Source organism: Aethalodelphis obliquidens, unplaced genomic scaffold, assembly GCF_003676395.1.
Source record: "Aethalodelphis obliquidens isolate GAN/ISIS:26980383/991018 unplaced genomic scaffold, ASM367639v1 scaffold78, whole genome shotgun sequence".
NCBI lineage: Eukaryota > Metazoa > Chordata > Mammalia > Artiodactyla > Delphinidae > Aethalodelphis > Aethalodelphis obliquidens.
The window spans coordinates 2,820,266-2,843,922 of NW_020838022.1; the positions used below are offsets into that span (position 1 = coordinate 2,820,266).

At 44.4% G+C, this 23,657-nt stretch overlaps 1 protein-coding gene across 7 annotated transcripts in view; it reads left to right on the top strand.

Moving 5' to 3' along the window:
* The first annotated feature begins 8,912 nt into the window (after positions 1 to 8,912).
* ATP11C (ATPase phospholipid transporting 11C (ATP11C blood group)) overlaps positions 8,913 to 23,657 on the top strand; it is a 168,951-nt gene continuing 154,206 nt past the window's right edge. For 5 of the 7 annotated variants that reach the window (XM_027092390.1, XM_027092394.1, XM_027092391.1 and 2 more), the window contains exon 1: positions 8,913 to 9,071. In XM_027092390.1, the coding sequence (XP_026948191.1) occupies positions 9,045 to 9,071 (27 nt within the window). In that variant the 5' untranslated portion in view covers positions 8,913 to 9,044. The remainder of the gene's footprint in view (positions 9,072 to 23,657) is intronic. The other 2 variants (XM_027092388.1, XM_027092389.1) reach the window with 1 other exon arrangement.

A 23,657-nucleotide genomic window follows, 5' to 3' on the forward strand; every position in this document is an offset into this window, starting at 1 on the left:
ATAATCTTAGCTGTTTCCTCTAATATTTACTTCCGCATTTCTAAATAATGTACTTATACTGATGTTCTTGATCTTTCCATTTTTAGATAGTACTTACTGCCTTCTTATCATGGAAGCTAAAGATTTAGACCTCTTACAACACCATCCTTTCCAACTTGCTTTCCCTTCATTCTACAAAAGAGTTTTTTAATTTGGTAAAACAGTAAGGCAGTGTTCATTATTATGGCTATGCAAATGTCTTTCAGTTTGGAGCCAAACAGTATTTTATCACGACTCATTTACCTTCTTGAGCAACTTTCAATTTTTCCTGGAGTTAAAAACTGCCTTGGTTTTTGTTAGTTTGTTTGCTTTCTTTTATATGTATCGATTACTAATTCTTCACTAATTTTCTCATACCTGTAAAACATTTCTGAATATCACTCTGCATATCATCAAACACATCAGGTAATCTATTAGCTACTTTAAAAAATTCTTTTCTCTAGATACATCCCTCCTGTATCCCTCCATCTTCCTACTCTCCTCTGGCCTGGCTGATCTTTAGGTGTGCCACATAGCTGTCTACCGCAAACTTTCTTTCATTATCATCTGGGGAATTCCCTTCACTTCTCTTTTATGTTTACCCCTGTTTCTCGATGTCTTCCTCTTTCTTGGTTTACTCTTTCATATGATGGAATGAATATTCCAGGGTTTCCTAGAAGGGAGGTAAAAATTTTAGATCATTTACTACTCCTGCACGTGAACCCATTGCTCCTGTAGGCAGGTCCACTAACCATTTACTGGAATATTTTTGCCTCCACATCTTTGCCATTCTCCTCCTTAGAATGCTCTCCTACTTCCAGTCTGTGTCTCCAAACGTTATTTGTATTTTCAAACTGATTCTTATTTTTACAAAAATAATTGCACGTACATAGTTTAAAAGTTAATTATAAGGAAAAAGACAAGGTTGCACACTCTCACCACTCTTATTCAACATAGTTTTGGAAGTTTTAGCCACAGCAATCAGAGAAGAAAAGGAAATAAAAAGAATCCAAATCAGAGAAGAAAAAGTAAAGCTGTCACTGTTTGCAGGTGACATGATACTATACACAGAGAATCCTAAAGATGCTACCAGAAAACTACTAGAGCTAATCAACGAATTTGGTAAAGTAGCAGGATACAAAATTAATGCACAGAAATCACTTGCATTCCTATACACTAATGATGAAAAATCTGAAAGAGAAATTAAGGAAACACTCCCATTTACCACTGCAACAAAAAGACTAAAATACCTAGGAATAAACCTACCTAAGGAGACAAAAGACCTGTATGCAGAAAATTATAAGACACTGATGAAAGAAATTAAAGATGATACAAATAGATGGAGAGATATACCATGTTCTTGGATTGGAAGAATCAACATTGTGAAAATGACTATACTACCCAAAGCAATCTACAGATTCAATGCAAAATGCAATCCCTATCAAACTACCACTGGCATTTTTCACAGAACTAGAACAAAAAATTTCACAATTTGTATGGAAACACAAAAGACCCCAAATAGCCAAAGCAATCTTGAGAAAGAAAAACAGAGCTGGAGGAATCAGGCTCCCGGTCTTCAGACTGTACTACAAAGCTACAGTAATCAAGACAGTATGGTACTGGCACAAAAACAGAAATATAGATCAATGGAACAGGACAGAAAGCCCAGAGATAAACCCACGCACATATGGTCACCTTATTTTTGATAAAGGAGGCAAGAATATACAATGGAGAAAAGACAGCCTCTTCAATAAGTGGTGCTGGGAAAACTGCACAGCTACGTGTAAAAGAATGAAATTAGAACACTCCCTAACACCATACACAAAAAAAATTCAAAATGGATTAAAGACCTAAATGTAAGGCCAGACACTATCAAACTCTTAGAGGAAAACATAGGCAGAACACTCTATGACATAAATCACAGCAAGATCCTTTTTGACCCACCTCCTAGAGAAAGGGAAATAAAAACAAAACTAAACAAATGGGACCTAATGAAACTTCAAAGCTTTTGCTTTTCCTTTGCCCAGCAAAGGAAACCATAAACAAGACGAAAAGACAAGATGAAAAAAAAATGGGAGAAAATATTTGCAAACGAAGCAACTGACAAAGGATTAATCTCCAAAATTTACAAGCAGCTCATGCAGCTCAATAACAAAAAAACAAACAACCCAATCCAAAAATGCGCAGAAGACCTAAATAGACATTTCTCCAAAGAAGACATACAGATTGCCAACAAACATATGAAAGAATGCTCAACATCACTAATCATTAGAGAAATGCAAATCAAAACTACAATGAGGTATCACCTCACACCAGTCAGAATGGCCATCATCAAAAAATCTACAAACAATAAATGCTGGAGAGGGTGTGGAGAAAAGGGAACCCTCCTGCACTGTTGGTGAGAATGTAAATTGATACAGCCACTATGAAGAACAATATGGAGGTTCCTTAAAAAAACAAAAATAGGGCTTCCCTGGTGGCGCAGTGGTTGAGAGTCTGCCTGCCAATGCAGGGGACACGGGTTCGTGCCTCGGTCTGGGAAGATTCCCATGTGCCGCGGAGCGGCTGGGCCTGTGAACCATGGCCACTGAGCCTGTGCGTCTGGAGCCTGTGCTCCACAACGGGAGAGGCCACAACAGTGAGAGGCCCACGTACCGCAAAAAAAAAAACAAAACAAAAAAAAATAGAACTGCCATATGACCCACAATCCCACTCCTGGGCATATACCCTCAGAAAACCATAATTCAAAAAGAGTCATGTACCACAATGTTCATTGCAGCTCTATTTACAATAGCCAGGACATGGAAGCAACCTAAGTGTCCATCGACAGATGAATGGATAAGGAAGATGTGGTGTAGTGAGGTGGATGGACCTAGAGTCTGTCATACAGAGTGAAGTAAGTCAGAAAGAAAAAAACAAATACTGTATGCTAACACATATATATGGAAACTTAAAAAAAAAATGGTTCTGAAGAACCTAGGGGCAGGACAGGAATAAAGACGAAGACGTAGACAATGGACCTGAGGACACGGGGTGGGGGAAGGGTAAGCTAGGACAAAGCGAGAGAGTGGCATGGACATATATACACTACCAAATGTCAAATAGATAGCTAGTGGGAAGCAGTCGCATAGCACAGGGAGATCAGCTCGGTGCTTTGTGACCACCTAGAGGGGTGGGATAGAGAGGGTGGGAGGGAGACGCAAGAGGGAGGAGATATGGAAATGTATGTATATGTACAGCTGATTCACTTTGTTACACAGCAGAAACTAACACACCATTGTAAAGCAATTATACACCAATAAAGATGTTTAAAAAAAAAAAGCAGTTGGTATGAAAAAGGAAAAAAAAAGTTAATTATAAGACTTGTAAAGAGGGACTTCCCTGGTGGCGCAGTGGTTAAGAATCCGCCTGGCAATGCAGGGGATACGGGTTCGATCCCTGGTCTGGGAAGATCCCACATGCCGCAGAGCAACTAAGCCCATGCACCACAACTACTGAGCCTGTGCTCTAGAGCCTACATGCCACAAGTACTGAGCCCTCATGCTACAGCTACTGAAGCCCATGCGCCTAGAGCCCGTGCTCCGCAACAAGAGAAGCCACCACAATGAGAAGCCTGCACCCCGCAATGAAGAGTAGCCCCTGCTCACCACAACTAGAGAAAGCCTGCACGCAGCAACGAAGACCTAACACAGCCAAAAATAAATAAATAAAAATTTAAAAAAAAGACTTGTAAAGAGATAAAATAGAAGTCCGTTATCCCCTTCTTCTCCATTCTCAATTCGTACTCCTAGAGGCAAGCACTATTCATTATTTTAGCTGTTTCTTCTGGTATTTACCACATTATTTCTAAATAAAATAACTACAGTGAGATATTTTGACTTAATGACTTCCTATTTGGGAAGATAAAGATTTAGTCTTCTTATGCCACATCCTCTCCAACCTGTTCTCTATATTCCCGATATAGTTTAGCAGGATGTAGAATTCTGAATCAGAAATCATCTTCTCTGAATCTTGGAGGCCAAAATATATCCGAGTGAGTTCACCGTAGTTCGTAGTGATTGCCTTTTCCCTTCCCCTGAAATAAAATACCCCATCCTTTGAACAATCAGTTCTAGGACCGTGCATGCCTTTGATATGATTACTAGAATACACCTACTTCCCCTTTTTGAAAAGCAAAATGATATTAGATCATCCACAATCCCCTTGGACTTCTGTTCTCCATGATTACTAACCTCATTTGTCAGTACAGTACCCTCGGTGTAATTAATATGGGCTATTTGGAGCACTATAACAGGGAGCCCTGATCTCATCTGACAAAGTGACATTTAAGTTGAGATCTGAAAGATGAATAGCAAAGGCTGTGAAAGCATTCCCGCAGAGATGGCTGCAAGTGCAAAATCTGTCAGGGGAAAAAGAACGTTGGGAACTCAAGGGATAAAAGGTGGCCAGTGGAGTGTAGCTTGGTGAGTAAGGGGGAGAGAAGGCTCACTGGAGGCTAGAGAGGAAGGCAGCGGTCAGAGAATTCAGAACCTTGTAGTTGAGGTTAAGGCAAGAGTTGGGACTTATCCTAAAAGCAATGAGCAGCTACTGAAAAGTCATAAGCAGGGGAGTGATTTGATCTGATTTGTCTTCCAAAGACCTCTGTGGTTGCAGGGTGGGGAATGAATTGGAGAGGGCCAATAGTTAGGAAGATATGGGTAAAATTGGTTTTACATCAACATTAAGGCCAGCTTTGTAAGGGAGAAAGAAATTTCAAACGGGCAAAAGGTAGTCTTACGAGGTATTTTGGGGGTTTTTGTTTTATTTATTTATTTATTTATGGCTGTGTTGGGTCTTCCGTTGCGGCAAGCAGGGGCTACTCTTCGTTGCGGTGCGCGGGCTTCTCATTGTGGTGGCTTCTACTGCTGCAGAGCACAGACTCTAGGCGTGGGCTTCAGTAGTTGTGGCATGTGGGCTCAGTAGTTGTGGCTCACGGATTCTAGAGCATAGGCTCAGTAGTTGTGGCACACGGGCTTAGTTGCTCCGCGGCACGTGGGATCATCCCGGACCAAACCAGGGCTTGAACCCGTGTCCCCTGTATTGGCAGGCAGATTCTTAACCTCTGCGCCTGGTGGAGACCTTTGAATTTCTTCAACTTGCTGATGGCCGTGATAGAGATGCTGATATAACAGCTTCAAATTTTTTTTTCTTTCTTTTCTTAGTATTAGACGAGGAAGTGACTCTTCCTTCTCATCATTCCCCTCCTGCTAGATCCCTGAATTGCTGATCAACCAATTGATCCCAGAAGCAATTTGCTCCCCTCCTTCCCAAGCATGAACTGATGAATCCGGTGCCCTAGTGGGTGTTCTGCCCATTTCCCATGGTGAGATTTCTGAGGGGTTGAGGTAGAAGGTGGGAAAGAGCAAGGGGGGTGATAGAGAAGAAGGGCTTCCAAGGGGCTTGCACGGAAATAGGGCAGCAGGACTGAAATGGTCAAGGAACATTTTCCCTTCCCTTTCCGAGACAGTACAAATTATATCTAGTCAAGATGGTAATAGGGACAGAAGGCTGCTTCCTCTGAACTCCTGCCTGCAGGAGCCTGGGGCTTCTACTGCAGTCAGCTGATGCACCACAAGAGTTGGTGTTATATACCAAGAGGTCTGACAGTTTAGACAGGAGGAAGTTAGTTTTTGCAGTTCTGTTTATGGAACTGGCCAAATGAAAATGCTGGGTGATGGTCCACTTTTCATAGCCAGTGACAACAGCTTTCTACAACACCTGGGTTTCTTTTGGAAGCTGTGAAGAGGCACTGAAAAGAACAAAAATAATTTCTTCTTATCTAAAAAAAACACCTCACAAAGGAAAGAAATTCTAAAGGATGGGTGTGTGAGAGTAACTCTAATTCAGGTTGAATTTGGATATGGAAATAAATTACCTTGCACAAATTTCATGTTTTGCTGAGCATATTTATGTGGAATTGCAGTTTTATAGTCAAGCAAATTAATCTGGACCCAAGAGTATAGGTGTTGTGATGAAATAAATTAGGAGGACAGAGAGATGGTGAAATTACAATAACAAATGAAAATATGACCAACAATACTGCTATATCTTGGGAGATCCTAAAAGCCTTGCTTTTAAGCTGGGCAATGTGGCAACGGCATGTGAGAAAATACACAATGATGTGTGAGAGAATACTGAAAAACAATTTCCAGTTCTCTAAATTTTTTTAAGTTGATCTGTTTGAATCTATAAGCTAAGTACATTTTTTCCATTCATTTAACAAAATTGAATATGGAAAGATACTACTTATTATTTATTAGTAAGCACTTGCATCCCCAAATGTCTAAACTCATTTTCTATTACCAATTTTATTGATAAGGATGTATTTTATTGATAAGGATTCTAGACTTATACCTAGAACAAATGGCAATACGCTCTTCCACCCCCAAATTCCAGTCAGTGTCTAGAATAGTGCCTGCCACATAGTAGGTGTTCAACAATTAGTGAATTAAATTACGTTAGTCGTTCTGCTCAATAAAAGGAAAGCCAGAAAATATACTTTTTCTATTTGAAAATAAATCTTTGAAAGAGTAGAGAGCAAAACCTTAGATCCATTTTGCCAATAAAATAAAATATCCTAATATCTGACTAACAGACATCTAACATAAATCTTAAAAATCACTAGATACAGCCTTAAGTGTGAGTAAACACAAGGAACCATCATAGGGAAAGAACTGGAAACGCACGGTTTTACTTCTTGGCAATTAGGACAGTTTGGGAACATACCTTAAGTCTCCTGCGTTTGCACTTCGGTGAGGATGGGTACTCGTGGCTCACACTATCAAGTGCAAACTTCTAGGGTGTTTCTGAAGATCCTTTTGGGTTTGAGTTCCTCCGGGCCGTGCCCGCCCACACATGCTGGGCGTCTGCCAAGACGGTGTGTTCTTTTTCTTAGATTGTCCGGCACTTCCTCACCGACCTCTCCCTCCACCCTGGATTTTGCCCACTGCGCTCCTTCTAAAGCCTTCTCATATTGTAGGGTCCAGTTTAACCTCCAGCGCTTTCGAGAACGCTTCCCAGACCCCCTTTTCAGATTTACTAGCGCTCTCAGCACTTGGCACCTCTAGTCTAGCAGCCATTACTTCTAACCTGTTGTTTTGGCACGTGGTTAGCCCTGACCAGAGCGCGACACCTCCCCCCACTCTGGGGAGGTCTTTTAAGAAGTCGCCGTGTCCAGCCCTTAACACAGCCTGGTGCAAAGAAAATGCCCAGGAAAGGTCTGTTGAAATGAATCTAAACCCCAGAGGGGAAAAGGAGAAGCGCTTGCGCCCAGCAGTAAAGGCCCTTCACGACCCAAGGGTAGGCCCGCGGTGTAGCTGGCCCCTGTCCCCAGCGGCACACTGGCAGGAGAAGGTGACACGGTAGTGGCTCGTGGAGATGCCCCTGAACTTCCTTTACTTATTTCTTCTTTACTTTTTCAGAGGAATCTGAACGTTCTGCTCCAACAGCCTCGGGGCACGCCGTAAAGGGCGGTGCAAACCGGGCGACGTGGGTTGGGACGGCCAGTCTCGTGGCAATTCTAGCCTCGGCTTTCATATGTAATGTTTAAAGTTTCGCAAATTCCAGTTCTAAACTAGGAGCCGAGGGTGGAGAGCGTTTCCCGGTGCACAATTTTTCGCGTCCTAGGGAAGGCTCCGGGCATTCGGGGCTTTGCCTCACGTATCCTTTTCACATTTCCCACCGCAGGGAATCTACCGAGCGCTCCTGGCCTCCACCTCCAGCCCGAGCTGAGAACCGCGGTTCGGCCCAGCGGTCTCAGCCGCTTCCTTCTTCAACCCTCTGGGCAAATCCCGTGCGGGCGTGTGGGGGAGCTCCCAGCCCGCAGTACTAGGAGGAATAGGGGCGCGGCGGGACTACAACTCCCAGGCTGCTCTGGGAGAAGCGAGGGGGTGGGGACGAGAGGGAGGAGTTTGGGGAAGGGGGGTTGTCAGGGAAATCCCGCCCCGCTGCACAGCAGCAACGACACAAAGCCTGACTTTACAACCTAATAGAGAAAGTGGAAGTGAGACGGTTTAGGTGGGGAGACAGGACGAGAGAAAGAACCAGAGGAGGGAAAGCCGCGTAGGTGGGAGCGGAACGAAGCAAGGGTAGTGGGGAGACCCGCGCCTTTCCAGATGAGGAGGGGGCGGCTTTCATAACTAATCCCCCCGCCCGCGCCCCGCCCCGCTCCGCCCCGCCCGCGCTGGGGTCTCTACAGCGCCCTGCCGGTCCCGGCTCCTCGCGCAGACCCCGGCTCCGCCCCGCCGGGAAGCGGGGAGCCCGGCTGTCTGGCGGGTTTGGGGCGGGCCGGGAGGCTGCACCGTGGCTCCCCAGCCCGGGTGCGAGACGAAAGCGCCGGGCGGGCGACGCGGCTGCCGCGGACTGAGGAGGGGCTGCGAGCGAAGCGGCGCGGCGGACGAGTTAGGGCCCGGGGCAGGGCAGGCTGTGGCTCCCGCCCAAGCCAGGGGAGTAGTTTCGGGCTGAGGCGAGGTGAGGCGCGGGGCGCCTCGGGAGGGTCCCCGGTGGCCGCGAGCGGGGCGGAAGCACGCGGGCTGGCCGCAGGGAGGGCGGGCTGTGGCTCCGCGCCGGGGAAGAGTGCAGACGGCGGGGTGCCGAACCTGGCGCTGGTGGAGAGATCGGGGCGGCCCCCCTCCCTGCAGGAGGAGCCTAGCGCTCCTCCGCCATCCCTTCCCTGCGCGCTCGGCTCGCTTTCTCCGCGGGCTGCTGCGGGAGCGGCGGGGCGGCGGAGCTGGGGGAACGGCGGGGCCGCCGTCCCCGGGACGGGCGGGGCGGGGGCGGGCGGTGAGTGAGGCGGGCGGGGGCCGCGGGTGCGAGGGCGCCTGGGGGCGGGGGGAGTGAGGAGAGCCGCTGAGGGCGGGCGGGTGGCGGGGCAGCCAGCCTCGCCGTCCGTTTCGCGCCGCCGGCCCACGCCGCAGTGTGTGTTGTGGACGGCACCTTCTCAGACAGCCCAGTAGAGCCCAGCTCGGCGCCCGGCAGCCTTCGACGCGATGTTCCGCCGGAGCTTTAACCGTTTTGTAAGTACACTCCCTGCGGCTCCACGCGTGCCGGTTTGCTTGCTCGCCGGCCCCTTCGTCCGGTCCCTCAGAACAATTTTCTGAGGGGATGACTCCATCTCTGGGAGACACCACCACCACCCGTTTTTACATTTTAACTGAAACACGCTGCACAGGCGGCCAGGGTGGGAAGGCAGGTAGGGCTCTCGGAGCAGCCCCCCACCCCGCCCCCGACCCCGGACAATTTGTCCGGAGCTTCCCGGGGCTGTTACAGACCCTACCTCGGACGGGGGGCCACCCTCGGGCTGGATGGGGAGGGACCCGTGGAGGGACCGACCCAGGGGCCCCTCGGTTTGCCAATTAGTCGAAGATGGCGTTTTATTATCTGGGAGGTTGCTTTCTTTTGTTTCCTTTGCCACGAGCACATGGAGGTAAACCTAGACCTGTCACCGTGGCCCAAAAAGGACCTGGGGGCTGAAGGGTGAGAGGCTGGGGCCGGCCTCAGCCTTGCCCGGGGCTCGGCCGGCTGCTGACCCGAGGCCGGGCAAACTTTGGAGACCCAGCCTAAGCCTCTCACCTTGAGGGTATAATAAAAGCGAGGGTGATCGTCAGGGTGGGTCGGGTGGAGGTGGAGACGCGAGGAGGCTGCGCCGCCGCTGCCGAGCGCCGGGTCTGAAGCCTCGCCGAGCCCCGAACACCCCAGACATTGACCCAGGGGAGAAGGAAGGGAGCTGCGGCTGGACTCCTCCGTCCACGTTGACCCCCTCCCACAACCCCAGAAAAGGGAATTTCATTGCCGAGGGAGTTTGGCACCGGGACAAGCGATTTCTGGCTACTGACTTTTTTGAGTAATCTGTTTACTCCTGGAGGGTACCTTAAGAATGGAGTAAAACCGGGACCATTTACTTCTATGCTGCTATTTGTAGCAACTTCCTTAATTGCAAGATGAGGTGGCGGGAATAGGATTTTATTTCTGCCAATGATGTGAAAGAAAGGGTTCGTATGTAAATTTTCATTTTTCTGTCCTTAGGAAAAATGGTTGAGCGCTGTGAGCGCCCACCCCCCCCTCCAATGTCTGTTTGAGAACTTGTCGGTTTGGCTCTTTTCCTGCGATTATTTCAAATCGAAGCGTTGCTAGCATTTTTCATGCGTCGGATGAATTTACTCTCATGTTTTTCTGCGCTTGAAACTTTCCCAAATGTACCCTGGCTAAATGAAATAATTGTACATCCCATTTTAGAATGTTATTATCACAATAGTGCTATGTTAATGTTTTTCTAAATGTTTACCTCACCCAGAAGCCGTGTCTTATGAAATTGGAGCAGGTTTACCTGTGGCACAGAGCAGTAGAGGTTGTGCATATCAGGATTTTGAAATCCGTAGGAATTGGATTGTACTGGATGCTTTGCTAAAGCAAGTGACTGAAATTGGTTTCTCACATTTAGCCTGAGAAGGTAAAAGAGCATTGTACTTCATAGTTCTATTTCACATAGATTCTTGTGATCCTGGAGTGTTTGGGGGTGACAAAAAGGGAAAGGTGACAAAGAGGACTAATTGTAATATTTGGGAAAAGAATAATCTTTTCAATGGCTCTCTTATACTGGAAAACAACTGGCCTCTGGTTCATAATAAATTCATTAGCTCAAAATTGAGATCATTTGAAACCAAACAACCCAAGTATCAGTCTAAAAGCCCCCTTTGCTTTTCTTTTGCTTAGTGTGATCTGCGTTTTATGAGTCTAGTAATGAAGCAGTGCTGGCCCAGGAAGCTAGGGCATGCAGCAGAATTTGCAGCAGTTGTTGAGGTGCCAGCCTGCAGGTTTGAGGCTAGTACTTTGCATCCCCGTCCAAGATCTCTGCAGAGAATCACTTACGCTCACACTGAAAAGAGCTTTGACCTCATTGTTTCGGCTGGAATGCCCAGCTGCTCACATTTTCCTGCGCAGCCAGGACTATGGTTAAGTCTCCAGCATTTGTACCAGTGCAGTAAATTGAAAGCTTCTCAGGAGTTGTATCTGATCCCTAGGCCTAGGCCAAGGAATTAATCTGCAAACCCTTGGACTGAATGTGAAACATGCTATCAAATACTCATTGCTAAAGAATGACTTCAAAAAAAATTTTTGGTGGTGGGGGGCGGCAAATTGTAGCTCCCCTAATCAGTGAGCCAAGCACTGTCCTCATCTTTAGCCTGGTAGAGATTGAGGGGCACTCCCATTTACATCACTAGAAGGATACAGTTAAAGATTTAGGTTGGCCTTGGCCTTGCACAGCAATGTACATGTAGTCTAAGTTGTGTGCTTTTATATTTCAGAGATGGGGCTGTGAATTCCTTTCAGAATTGTGTGTTTGTGTGTGTGTGTACCTGTATGTATGTGGAATTGACTTTGAATGTGATGTAAATTACAGTGGTGTTGCTTATAGTTCTTGGTCACTGAAAACTAGATATTAAGTGTTAGGACAGGGCTTTACATTTTAAGCCTGACATGGGAAGTAGTATCAACTTCTATGGCTCAGTAGTGTTTGCTGAATCGTCTAAAAAATGCCAATTATTTCCCCAGGTTCTGCAGTTTCAAGCTAAACGAAGTAGTGATTCATTGTATTTTTTAAAGACATGGCCTTGACGTCTTTGCCATTAAAAATTGTCTTCTTTCCTTTCTGATGAATTAGGACTTTCCTTTTGACAGTTTTGAGGTACAAAGAAATTGGTGGATTTGGTGTAGGATTTTCGGATTTAGGTATGTAGGGGGTGTCTTAAAAGATTTAAGAATTGGATGTCTACAAGTACAATAAAAGCACCGCCTGTTCCCAGTCAACATCTCCATTCTCCATAAATACAATAAATAAATAATAGTTGTTTTGTCTATACAATTTATTTCCTTTAAAAGCATGTGTTTTTTTTTTAGAAGGTTTTTTTTTTTTTTTTTTTGGCTGCGTTGGGTTTTCATTGCTGCGCGAGGGCTTTCTCTAGTTGCGGCGAGCAGGGGCTATCTTCGTTGTGATGCGCGGGCTTCTCATTGCGGTGGCTTCTCTTGTTGCGGAGCACAGGCTCTAGGCGCACCGGCTTCAGTAGTTGTGGCTTGCGGGCTCTAGAGCACAGACTCAGTAGTTGTGGCGAACGGACTGGGCTTAGTTGCTCCACGGCATGTGGGATCTTCCTGGACCAGGGCTCAAACCTGTGTCCCCTGCATTGGCAGGCGGATTCTTGACCACTGCGCCACCAGGGAAGTCCCTAAAAGCATGTTTAATTGGAAGTCTGGGCTAGTTGAGACTTAAGGGTCAGGGACTTTTATGTTATTTTGTCTTTTACCCTTCATAACATTCCTAGTGATTACAATAGCATTTTCACATGGGTTTAAAGGTTTAATGAGAGTCTAAACAATGAGAATTCCCCCCATTTAACTTAGTAAATTATTTCATGCTAATGATTCAAAATAAAACATTCCTTGATAAAGTAGATCAGGGGGCTTGGCCAAGTGGATGCGGTCTAATTAGCTTGTCAGAGACTGATATTAAACGGATATGAATTTCTGGATCATTGACATACAGAAGCTTAAGTTTTGAGTTGAAATACTGGAAAATAATTATATCTCAGATTCTAGAAGCTCTTAAACTGCTTTGGTTCCATAAATCATGCAGCATATAGTAATGATATCACATAGAAAATTTTATATCTGTCAAAAGAGGCCCAGGACTGGAAAGAAATTAGACTGCATAAGGTATAATGAAAATTCAAAATAAGACCAAAAATATTCAAAATAGGTAGCCAGTTTACTACTTTGAGTCTGATCTCGGGTGGCCTCGGCCTACAGCGGCTTGAAGCAGGATTTAGGTTCCCCTGCCAGAGATTGAAGTCAGGTCACGGCAGTGAGAGCGCTGAATCCTAGCCACTAGACCACCAGGGCTAGTGGCCAGTGACAAGGACCTGGCCCGTCGGCTTTGTAGAAATGAATTCCCAAAAAGAGACGGAAAGTAGTAAAACAAGTGTTTATTAGGAGGAAAGAGGGCTCAGAGAGAGTCGTGCCCTCGTGGTAGTTTGAATCACTTATATGGGGTGTTTCTTCCAGGTTTCCCTTGGCCAATCATCCTCCTTTGCCTGATTCTTTTTTTTTAATTTATTTAGCCACACCGCACGGCATGTGGGATCTTAGTTCCCCAACCAGGGATCAAACCTGTGCCTCCTGCAGTGGAAGCGTGAGTCTAAACCACTTGACCGCCAGGGAAGTCCCATGACTTTGCCTGGTTCTGAGTCCGTATTTGGTTTATCTCAGGGTCCGCCGATGTGTGTGCATGCATCTCTTAGCCAAGATGGATCCCAGCACAGAGGCCTATGGGTGGGTTGACATCACCTAGTGTGCGGTGGCGCCCCCTCCCTTTTGACCTCCAAGGAGCCTTTCTGTGTAGTCAGGAAGGTCTTCTTAATCCGGAGAATGAGGAATATGTAGTCTCTTTATCTTTTCTCTGGGCAGGGCTCAGCTCCTCTCTGTTCTCGGTATTTATTCTCTTTGTCTGGGAGTATCTGTCCACAGGGGACAAACTCCAGCTGCTCAGTCTGGGGCCCATCTCTCTCCTGCCTCAAGTCCAAGGCAAGGCCAGTCTAGTGAAGCAATATATGAAGGCAATTAATAAAATTCAGGTAATTTTTTTTTTTAGGAGCAAGGTTTTTTGTTTTCTCCTTGAATTATCATTATCAGGGTAATTAGACTTTTTTTCTCTGTTTCACCTTACTGAAATCCTTGGCCTGACTTTGCTGAGCATGGAAAATATTGATGAGTTTATTTTATTGTGTTTAGAAATTTATCTAAATGTATGTATTGCAATATTTTTGCATTTACACAAGCATTACAAATAGCCTGTGTGCATCTTGGCTCCTACCAGGTAGTTCATACGTGGCTGGGTTTAACAGGTGAATTTGTCCCTACTAAAAGCAACCTTTTATTATCATATTATATTGTAATTTCCTTTTAACTTATGTGGTACCTTACATTAGTCTTCCTCCACTGGGAGAGAACCAACCCCTAATGCCCTAGGGAATCCATTGTTTGTAATACTCATCTCCTCTGCGTGCATCTTGAGATGAGGAATTATAGTTGAGAAAGACTGCCCTAGACTGTGAAAGCTGCTGGGGGCAAGGACAGTTGGCACAGTGCCTGGTGCATAGTAGGTGTTTGATAAATATTTGAATGAACAATTTTTATATGTTTCACATAAATAATAGCTTCCAGTTATAGACAGTGATATTTATAGTAAATTCTTCCTTATGAAGAACGATAAAAGAATGAGGAGTTCGGGCTTCCCCGGTGGCGCAGAGGTTGAGGGTCCGCCTGCCGATGCGGGGGACACGGGTTCGTGCCCCGGTCCGGGAAGATCCCACATGCCGCGGAGCGGCTGGGCCCATGAGCCATGGCCACTGAGCCCGCACATCCGGAGCCTGTGCTCCGCAACGGGAGAGGCCACAACAGGGAGAGGCCTGTGTACCGCAAAAAAAAAAAAAAAAAAGAAAAGAATGATGAGTTCTAGTTAATTGGGTGTGATATTTGTGATTTATAATAACAAATATATGTATATTTTGTCTTTGTTTCTGGCCCAGAGCTCCTAAAACCCTCTGAATTTCCAACACTGAGAGCCATAAAGGTGTCTTTTATTATGTTAATTAGGTGAATTGGAAAAGCACCTCAAGTTGGGGGCTGGTTACCAGAGGAACCAACCCTTTGATTAGAGGGTTGGAACTTTCAGTCCCACTCCCCTGATTTCTGGGGAAGGGAGAGGGCCTGGCGATTGAGTTTAATCACCAGTGGCCAATGGGTTAGTCAATCATGCCTATGTAATGAAGCCTCCACAAAACCCCAAAAAGACAGGGTTTGGAGAGCTTCCAGGTTGGTGAACTCGTGGAGATTTTGGGGACAGTGGCGCGCCTGGAGAGGGCATGGAAACTCTGCGCCCTTTTCCCATTCCTTGCCCTATGCATCTTCTCTGTTTGGCAGTTCCTTTTATAATGAACCGTTAATCTAGTAAGTAAAATGTTTCTCTGAGTTTTGTGAGCCTCTCTAGCAAAATAATCAAACCAAAGGAGGAAGTTTTGGGAACCTGATCTATAGCCAGTCGGTCAGAAGTACAGGTAACAACCTGGCCTTGAGGCTGGTGTCTGAAACCCCAGGCGGGGGTTGTTGGAACCCCCAGTTTGTAGTCAGTTGGTCAGAAATACAGGTGGTCACCTGGCCTTGCTACTGGTATCTGAAGTGGCGGGGAGGGGATGGTTATGGGGGTAGTCTTGTAGGATTGAGTGCTTAACCTGGGGTAGCTGATGCTGCCTCTGGGTAGATAGTGTCAGAATTGAGGTGAATTATGGGACACCCAGCTGGTGTCTGAGAATTGCTTGTTGGTGTAGGGACCACCCCCGACATAGGAACTATGATCAGAACCTAAACATTGGGGTCTACTATATACTGATTACCAATTTTTAAAGTATTAGAATAAGTCTATCTAACGACAAAACTATACTGACCATCTCTTAGATGATTACACCATCTTATGATCTTGGAGAGCATTATTTCATTCAACAAATATTCACTGAGCATCTGTTATGTACTGGGCACTGTGGTGGGCCCTGGGACACATTGGTGAGCCAGACAAACTCCCTGTCTTCCTGAGATTAATGTCATTACATACACGGCTCAGAGGACACGGTGACTGCTCCACGCAACTTGAGTTTTTGTGAATTAGTTACTGTTGTGTACTTACTTGTCATTTGCCTTTCTACCAGAAATAAAGTGAGCAATCTCAGATGTTTTCTGGTTGTCTGGATTTCAGATGAAAAGGAATTTGTTGCATTTGACACCTTCAATATGACCTATACATGGCAAACTGCTTTTTTGCAAATAGATGTTAGTCCTATCCTGTGTAAAGTGGGAAACCTATTTAGAAATGAATCACTATTACTTGAAATAAATATTAAATAACCTGAACACAAGTTTTTTCCTGATCTGGCTTTTACTGATTAAGCAACATAAAACTCTGAATCTTCTAAATACCTTCTATAAGGGTTTACCGTTTGCTCCTTCTGTTTATGATTATTGTTCGTAATTCAAACCTTTAGTGGGTAATATTGAGTGTGTACAAATCAGGTAGCTTCCAGTGCTCTTAGTGAGCTTTTAGCAGAGGTGAGATTTGAGCAGGTAAAGCTGGCCATTTTCATATTGATGGAACTGTCCAAATGAGCAGCTGGGCAGTGGGTTCTGGGAGGTAAAGGATGGCCAGTGGGCCCTGGGAGAACCATAACTAACATCCCTGTGTCTGGATGATGTGCAGAGAACTAGCCCATGAGTGAATTCAAATACTGGTTTGTTGAGTGATGGAAAAAAATCATTAAAGCTGACTGCTTGTCTAACCTGGTTGATCAGTTCTCCCAAAGAGGTGAAAGCGTGGGACACAAAATAAAAACACTTTTTTTTTCCCCTCAAGGTGGTGGGGTTTCCTCTACATCTAGTGCTTTATATGGAATAATCTTTTGCATCTGGAATTCTTGAGATTGGGAGGAATTTTCAGGTTGGGAGGAGTGAGGTTCGAGGCTTCCACAAGTGAAGTAGGTGCTGTTTTCAAGTTTATTTCCGTTCACTTAACACTTACCTTCCTGGCCTGGGATAAAGGTAGATCAGTGGTGATTGTTAAACAAACATTAGCACGACTGCAGCATATGTTAACACTACCGCAGTTTAATGATGAATGAGTAATCAGCACTGCAGATATGGGCGAAGGGTGCCCTGTGCCAGCACACTGGCAGACAACCCCTCAATTACTGCCGTGTATGGAGGGATTGCTGGTTCGGCTGACTTCTTGATTATCTGAGGTTTATAGATAATGTTGGACCGTGGATATCCAGATTTGGGAGGTTAATATGTATTTGTGAAATACAGATTGTCATCAGTTTTTTGCCCCATATTTATTTAATAGAATATGGGAGGATTGGTGAAGACTACCCTGTTCAAGCAGATGCCGTGTATTTTTTTAGACTCCTCCATTATATGCTGTATTAAAGCATTACGGTGGCTGTATTTTCCTAGTCTCTTTTTCATGTCGGTATTGAAAAAATCAGCAGGTTTTTTTTGGGGGGTGGCTGCATCGGGTGTTAGTTGCAATACGCGGTTGGGCAGGGGAGCTTTGTTGCGGCATGCGTTATCTTTTGTTGCACCGCGGGCTCTTCCTTGTGGTGCGCAGGCTTCTCTCTAGTTGTGGTGTGCGGGTTTTTTCTCTCTAGTTGTGGCGCGTGGGTTCCAGAGGGCATAGGCTCTGTAGTTTGCGGCATGAGGACTCTCTTGTTGAGACACGCAAGCTCAGTAGTTGTGGCTCGCGGGCTTAGTTGCCCCTCGGCATGTGGGATCTTAGTTCCCTGATGACCAGCGATCGAACCTGTGTCCCCTGCATTGGAAGGCAGATTCTTTACCACTGGACCACCAGGAAGGTCCCCCCAGAGGAGTTTTCTTGATAACGATTATGCCTTTAGCACAAACCCAATTCCCCAGATAACAACTGTGTCTGTGTCAAGGGTACCAACCTTGTAAGCAGACCTTTTTAAGAATAGCAGTCACAGACTTACCTGGTGGCATAGTGATTAAGAATCCACCTGCCAGTGCGGGGGACGTGGGTTTGAGCCCTGGTCCGGGGAGATCCCACATGCTGCGGAGCTACTAATCCCGAGTGCCACAACTACTGAGCCTGTGCTCTCGAGCCCGCAAGCCACAGCTACTGAGCCCGTGTGCCACAACTACTGAACTCCGTACACAGCATTGAAGACCCAACACAGCCATAAATAAATAAATAAATAAATTTATTTATTTTTTAAAAAAGAATAGCAGTCAGTCTCAGACCTGCTCTGTTAACTTTTTCCTACATGTTGTTAGGAAATCCTGGTATTTTTCAGTGAATGGAAGTGACTTGTCCTCGGTCATTAAGCTAATCAAGCAGCAGAACTGAGTCTGAGACTCCCAGCAATCACCACCTTTTTTTCATTGCTGCACATACCATGCTTCTGGATTATGGGTCATTCCTTTTCATATTGTTGAATGCATTCACTATTTGTCACTTGCAGCAGAAGAGCAGCCTGCCGGTGGTAAATTGATGCACCCAGTGGGGGAGCCAGGAAGTATTGATGTTTCTGCCAGTTTAGCGTCAACACTTGCTGGTTTCCTCTCTGGAGCATCACAGAGTTCGTGGATTTTCATTTTTTCTGACTTTGGTACTTTCATCACCGCCCCCACTCCTCCTTGTTCCATCCAATTACCCATAGTCCCAACACTCACTTGCATCATTAATTCATTCCATTCTATACATGGCTAGGTGTTAGCTCATAGGCAGCTGATTTTAAAAGTCCTTTTGGGTAACATAATTCCAAAGAGCGGGCATACTGAAGAGTATTTAGTTAAGGATGATTATATAGGAAAAGTTGCCAAAAGGAAAACAAAATTCTTGGGCTAATGAATGAATTTTATGGAAATATTTATAAATACTGTTTAACTTCAGGATTGTTCTTTGAGTTCTATGGTCATGGAAAACCCCAGAGATATCTCTCTGGTTATTCTTAAGTTTCAGCCTTTTTTTGAAAACTGTTATCAAAAAGGAAAATTAATAATTCTTTTATGTTTTTGGACAAAGAGTAAATCAGGAAACCATACTGGAAGATGCAGTAATCCTGCAGATCAACGGGGAGCAGAAGCCAGGAGGGAACTGTCACAAATAAGTAACAGCTGGGTAGAGCAGATTATGTAAGTTACACCTGTTGTGTAAGCAGTTGGGGCTGTTCTTTAAGCTTCACAATTAATGTCGTTTGCAGTAATATGGATTAAGGGATCTATAATATAGTGCACAATTTACTTTGGCTTCTTTTCTGAAAACATCCATATGAATCAAAAGCTTCTTTTGAACACTCCTGCCCTGCTTGGTTGCTATAGAGGTATGTAAGGCACAGCCTTGCTCTCCAGTAGCTTGCAGTCTATTAGAGATAGAAGACCACACACAGGGCCAACCTCCTCACAAGGCAGTAGGTCATCACTGCTCTCTTCTTGAAGGCACACACAGTAAGTGCCGCAGGCATTCAGACGAGGGCACCAAATCTCTGGAAGCAGTGGGTGGAGGAGGAGGGATTTGTAGAGGAGGTAGCATGTGAACGAGGTGGTAGGGAACCCAAGGAATTGAAGTTTATGGGATTCTAGGGATCGGCAACCTCATTACAGGAGGAGGCATTTACCTGATCAATCAAGCCGAGTTATTGCTTATGGCACTTAGAGCAGGGGAACCAGTCAATTTAGAGGACTTAGGTTCCAACTCTAAATGTAGCAGAGAGACAGAAACCTTAATCTTCAATGGCTTATGTTTGCCGTGGTGAAATTTAGATTTTTAGAAAGGGAGCAATGAAAGCAGACGTAAGGTGGCTTTCATTTCCACAGTAATTGCTATAGGAATCTCCCAGTAGACACTCTTTTCTGAAATCCATAATTCCAGTGGTGGTGGCCCTCAATCTTCTGATTTCGATACAGGAACTGGGATGGAATAAACATTTGGGGTAATATTTCATGACCCTGTTTCATGTAATATCATATGACTGTTTATTTAGTTGTCCTGCTTACATAATAAGTACACACTTTCAGAAACTTTTACTACATGGGGACAATGCGGTAGTTTATTATCTTGAGTACTGGTGGTCATTGTAAAAAGCCGGGGATCAGGCCTTTGTCCAGGAGCACATTCTTTATAGTAACACTACTGTTTCCCTGTCACTAAACAACATGCCTCTTAATAGACATTCAGACTTGACCTTCATTGTGCCTTACCAGAACATGAATTGCGTCTTATTCCCACATAACCAATTCATCACCACAAGCTGTTGATGCCACTTTGCTTTATCATCATGACTGCCACTCTAGTGCAAGTCATCAGCATCCCTTCTCTTTCATATTTGTTCCTCCTCCAGTCTTCTGTCTTTGAATAAATGACACCATCCTCTACCCAGTAGCTCAAGCTAGAAACCTAGCAGTCATCCTTAATAGCCCCTTTCCCTTTATCTCCTACATCTAATCTCAGCAAATCCAATAGGTTCTGTTTCTGAAAGAGCTCTCAAATCCATCCACTTCTCTGCTTTCCCTACCACCATCCAAGTCCAAGCTACCACTGTCACTTATCCGGACCATTGCAATAGATAATCTCATCTACTCCCGCATGCTCCAGTCCATCCTCCACACAGCATCAGAGGGATCTTTTACAGATTCATATCTGAAAGCCTTCAGTGACTTTCCACTACACTCTGGATAAAGACCTGACCAGTATCAGCTTGCACTCTTCCTCACTTTTTTTCTTTCACTTTTTAAAATTGAGATATAATTCACATGACAAAAAATTTGCCATTTTAAAGTTTACAGGTAAGTGGTTTTTAGTATATTCATTATGTTGTGCAACCATTACCACAGTCTAATTCCAGGATATTTGCATCACCCCCAAAAGAAACCCTGTACCTATTAGCTGTTAGTCCCAATCCCTCTCCTCAGCCCCGGCAACCACCAATCTGCAGATCTGTGGATTTGCCTATTCTGGGCCTTTCATGTAAATCGACTCTATATGCAATATGTGCTCTTTTGTGATTGACTTATTTTCATTTAGCATGTTTTCAGGGTTTATCCGTGTCATAGCATGTGTTAGTACTTCATTCCTTTTTATGACTCAGTAAAAGTCTATAGGTCTTTATGCCATTTATGCCAGTACTGTGCTGTTTTGATTACCATAGTTTTGTAATAAGTTGAAGTCAGAAAGTATGAGGCCTCCAACTTTGTTCTTTTTCAAGATTGTTTTGGCTATCCAGGATCTCCTGAGATTTTTTGTGGATTTTAGGATGGATTTTTCTGTTACTGCAAAAAGTCTTCCTCACTTTTTACCTTACATTTGCCAAAGGACCTTTGTATATACCATTTCCCTTGTCTGGTAAACTTCTCTATTTTAGTCAGTTGCCTGAACTCTTACTCATCTCTCAGGGATCGGCTTAATTATCACTTCCCCAAGGAAGCTGTCCCGTATCCTTCCCTCAGACAATGGCAGGTTCCCAGGTTCTCATAGCACTATGAACCTTTCTTTTATATTCTTTATCACAGTTGACTTTACGTTGGCATATTATATTTTTTTGCTACTTACATAGTATCAAGCTTTCCCCTATGTAGTAAATTCCATGAAGGTAAGAACCATTTTTGCTTATTGCTTATCGCTAATGCTTCAGTGCCTGACATGTAGTATATGCTCAATAAATATTTGCTGACTGAATGAAATTTGATTCCTATCTGTATTTTTAATCTTATTTCCCATTTATAATCATAGAGTTTGAGAGCTTGACTGAGAGGTCAAATTGTTCAGTCTTTAGGCATCACTGTTGTGTTCAGTTAAAAAAAAAAGATCTCTACTCATATTTTAGAAATGAAGTCATTTCCTCTAGCATGCTGTGTTTTGAATACATACAATATAATATCTCTTTTTCATTATTTTTAAGTATTTAATGGTCTCTGATGTACTTAATGAATAACTTTATATTTATGAGCATCACTGTTGTACACACATTTACAACATTGACTTTCTTGAAGTTTGCTATTATACTTTAAAAGTACTCACTTCGGGAATTCCCTGGTGGTCCAATGGTTAGGACTTGACGCTTTCACTGCCAGGGCCCAGGTTCAATCCCTGGTCAGGGAACTAAGATCCCACAAGCCCTGCGCTGAGGCCAAAATAATAATAATAATACATACATACAATAAAAGTACTTCACTATAAATAAGAAATGACGTATTTACTGATTAAAGTGCTTGTTTCATTTTGTAAGTCTTGATAACTTTTTAGTCTAGCTATTTTACAAATACTTGTTTTTTAAATTTAAAAAATGGTTATATAGAGGAGTAAGTACTTTCAATGTTACTGTTTTTGTGAGTTTATTGCAGTTTTGCTGGGTACCAGATAGTCAGAAATGATAGTGGTAAGGGTCTCATTTAAGCCCTTAATACATGAAGATGGAAATAATCTTTTTATTTTACATGGATCAAAATTCAAAATGAGTTTTCTTTTTTATCTTTTTTTTTTTTTCATTTTACCTTCAGTGTAAGCATTTGTGTTCTGTTAGGCTGTGTACAAAAATAACTATTCCATTCAGTGCCTTGAATTACTGATCTATGACTCCATTGATACTCTGCAGGTTTATGGAATTGTTTTAGTTGTAAATTGTCTTTGCCTTCTTACCATTATAATAACAGCTAAAACCAGAGTAGTAAATTCCTGACACTGTTTTAAGTGCTTTATAAGCATTAATTCATTATACACATTTGCTTATTGTATTAGTCAGGGTTCTCCAAAGAAACAACCAACAGGGTCTTTGTGTGTGTGTAAATACCTATATATTTATTATTTTAATATTATTTACATGTAGGGACTTCCCTGGTGGTGCAGTGGTTAAGAATCCGCCTGCCAATGCAGGGGACACAGGTTCGAGCCCTGGTCTGGGAAGATCCCACATGCCGGGAGCAACTAAGCCCGTGTGCCACAACTACTAATGGTTAATATTATTTATTTATTTTTAATTAATTTATTTAATTAATTTATTTTTGGCTGTATTGGGTCTGTTGCTGCACGCGGGCTTTCTCTAGTTGTGGCGAGCTTGGGCTACTCTTCGTAGCGGTGCACAGGCTTCTCATTGTGGTGGCTTCTCTTGTTGCGGAGCAGGGCTCTAGGCACGCAGGCTTCAGTAGTTGTGGCACATGGGCTCAGTAGTTGTGTCTCGCGGGCTCTAGAGCTCAGGCTCAGTAGTTGTGGCGCACGGGCTTAGTTGCTCCACGGCATGTGGGATCTTCCCAGACCAGGGCTTGAACCCGTGTTCTCAACCGCTGCACCACCAGGGAAGCCCGGTTAATATTATTTACATGTAAATATTTAAATAAATTTCTTCATATATATATATGTATACACATATTTACACACACACACATACATACACATATAAAGAAACTTGCAAGGAATTGGCTTACAAGGTTTGCAAGGAATTGGCTCACATGATTATGGAGGCTGAGAAGTCCCAAGACCTGGAGTCAGCAAGCTGGAGACCAGGAGACCAATGGTGAAGTTCCAGTCTGAGTGGGACGGCCAGAGAACCTGGAGAGCTGATGGTGTAAGTTCCAGTCCAAAGGCTAGTGTTACGCTTGATACCCAGGAGGAGCCAGTGCTTCAGTTCAAGTCCTGAGGCCAGTTAAACCAGTGTCCCAGCTTAAAGGCCATTAGGCAGGAGGAGTTGCCTCTTACTCCAAGGAAGGTCAGCCTTTCTTCCTTCCTTCCTTTCTTTCTTTCTTCCTTCCTTCCTTTTTTGGCTGTGTTGGGTCCTTGTTGCTGCATGCAGGCTTTCTCTAGTTGCGTCGAGCAGGGGCTACTCTTTGTTGTGGTGCGCAGGCTTCTCATTGCAGTGGCTTCTCGTTGCAGAGCACGGGTTCTAGGCACACGGGCTCTATAGTGCAGGCTCAGTATTTGTGGCGCACGGGCTTAGTTGCTTCGCGGCATGTGGGATCTTTCCGGACCAGGGATCGAACCTGTGTCCCCTGCACTGGCA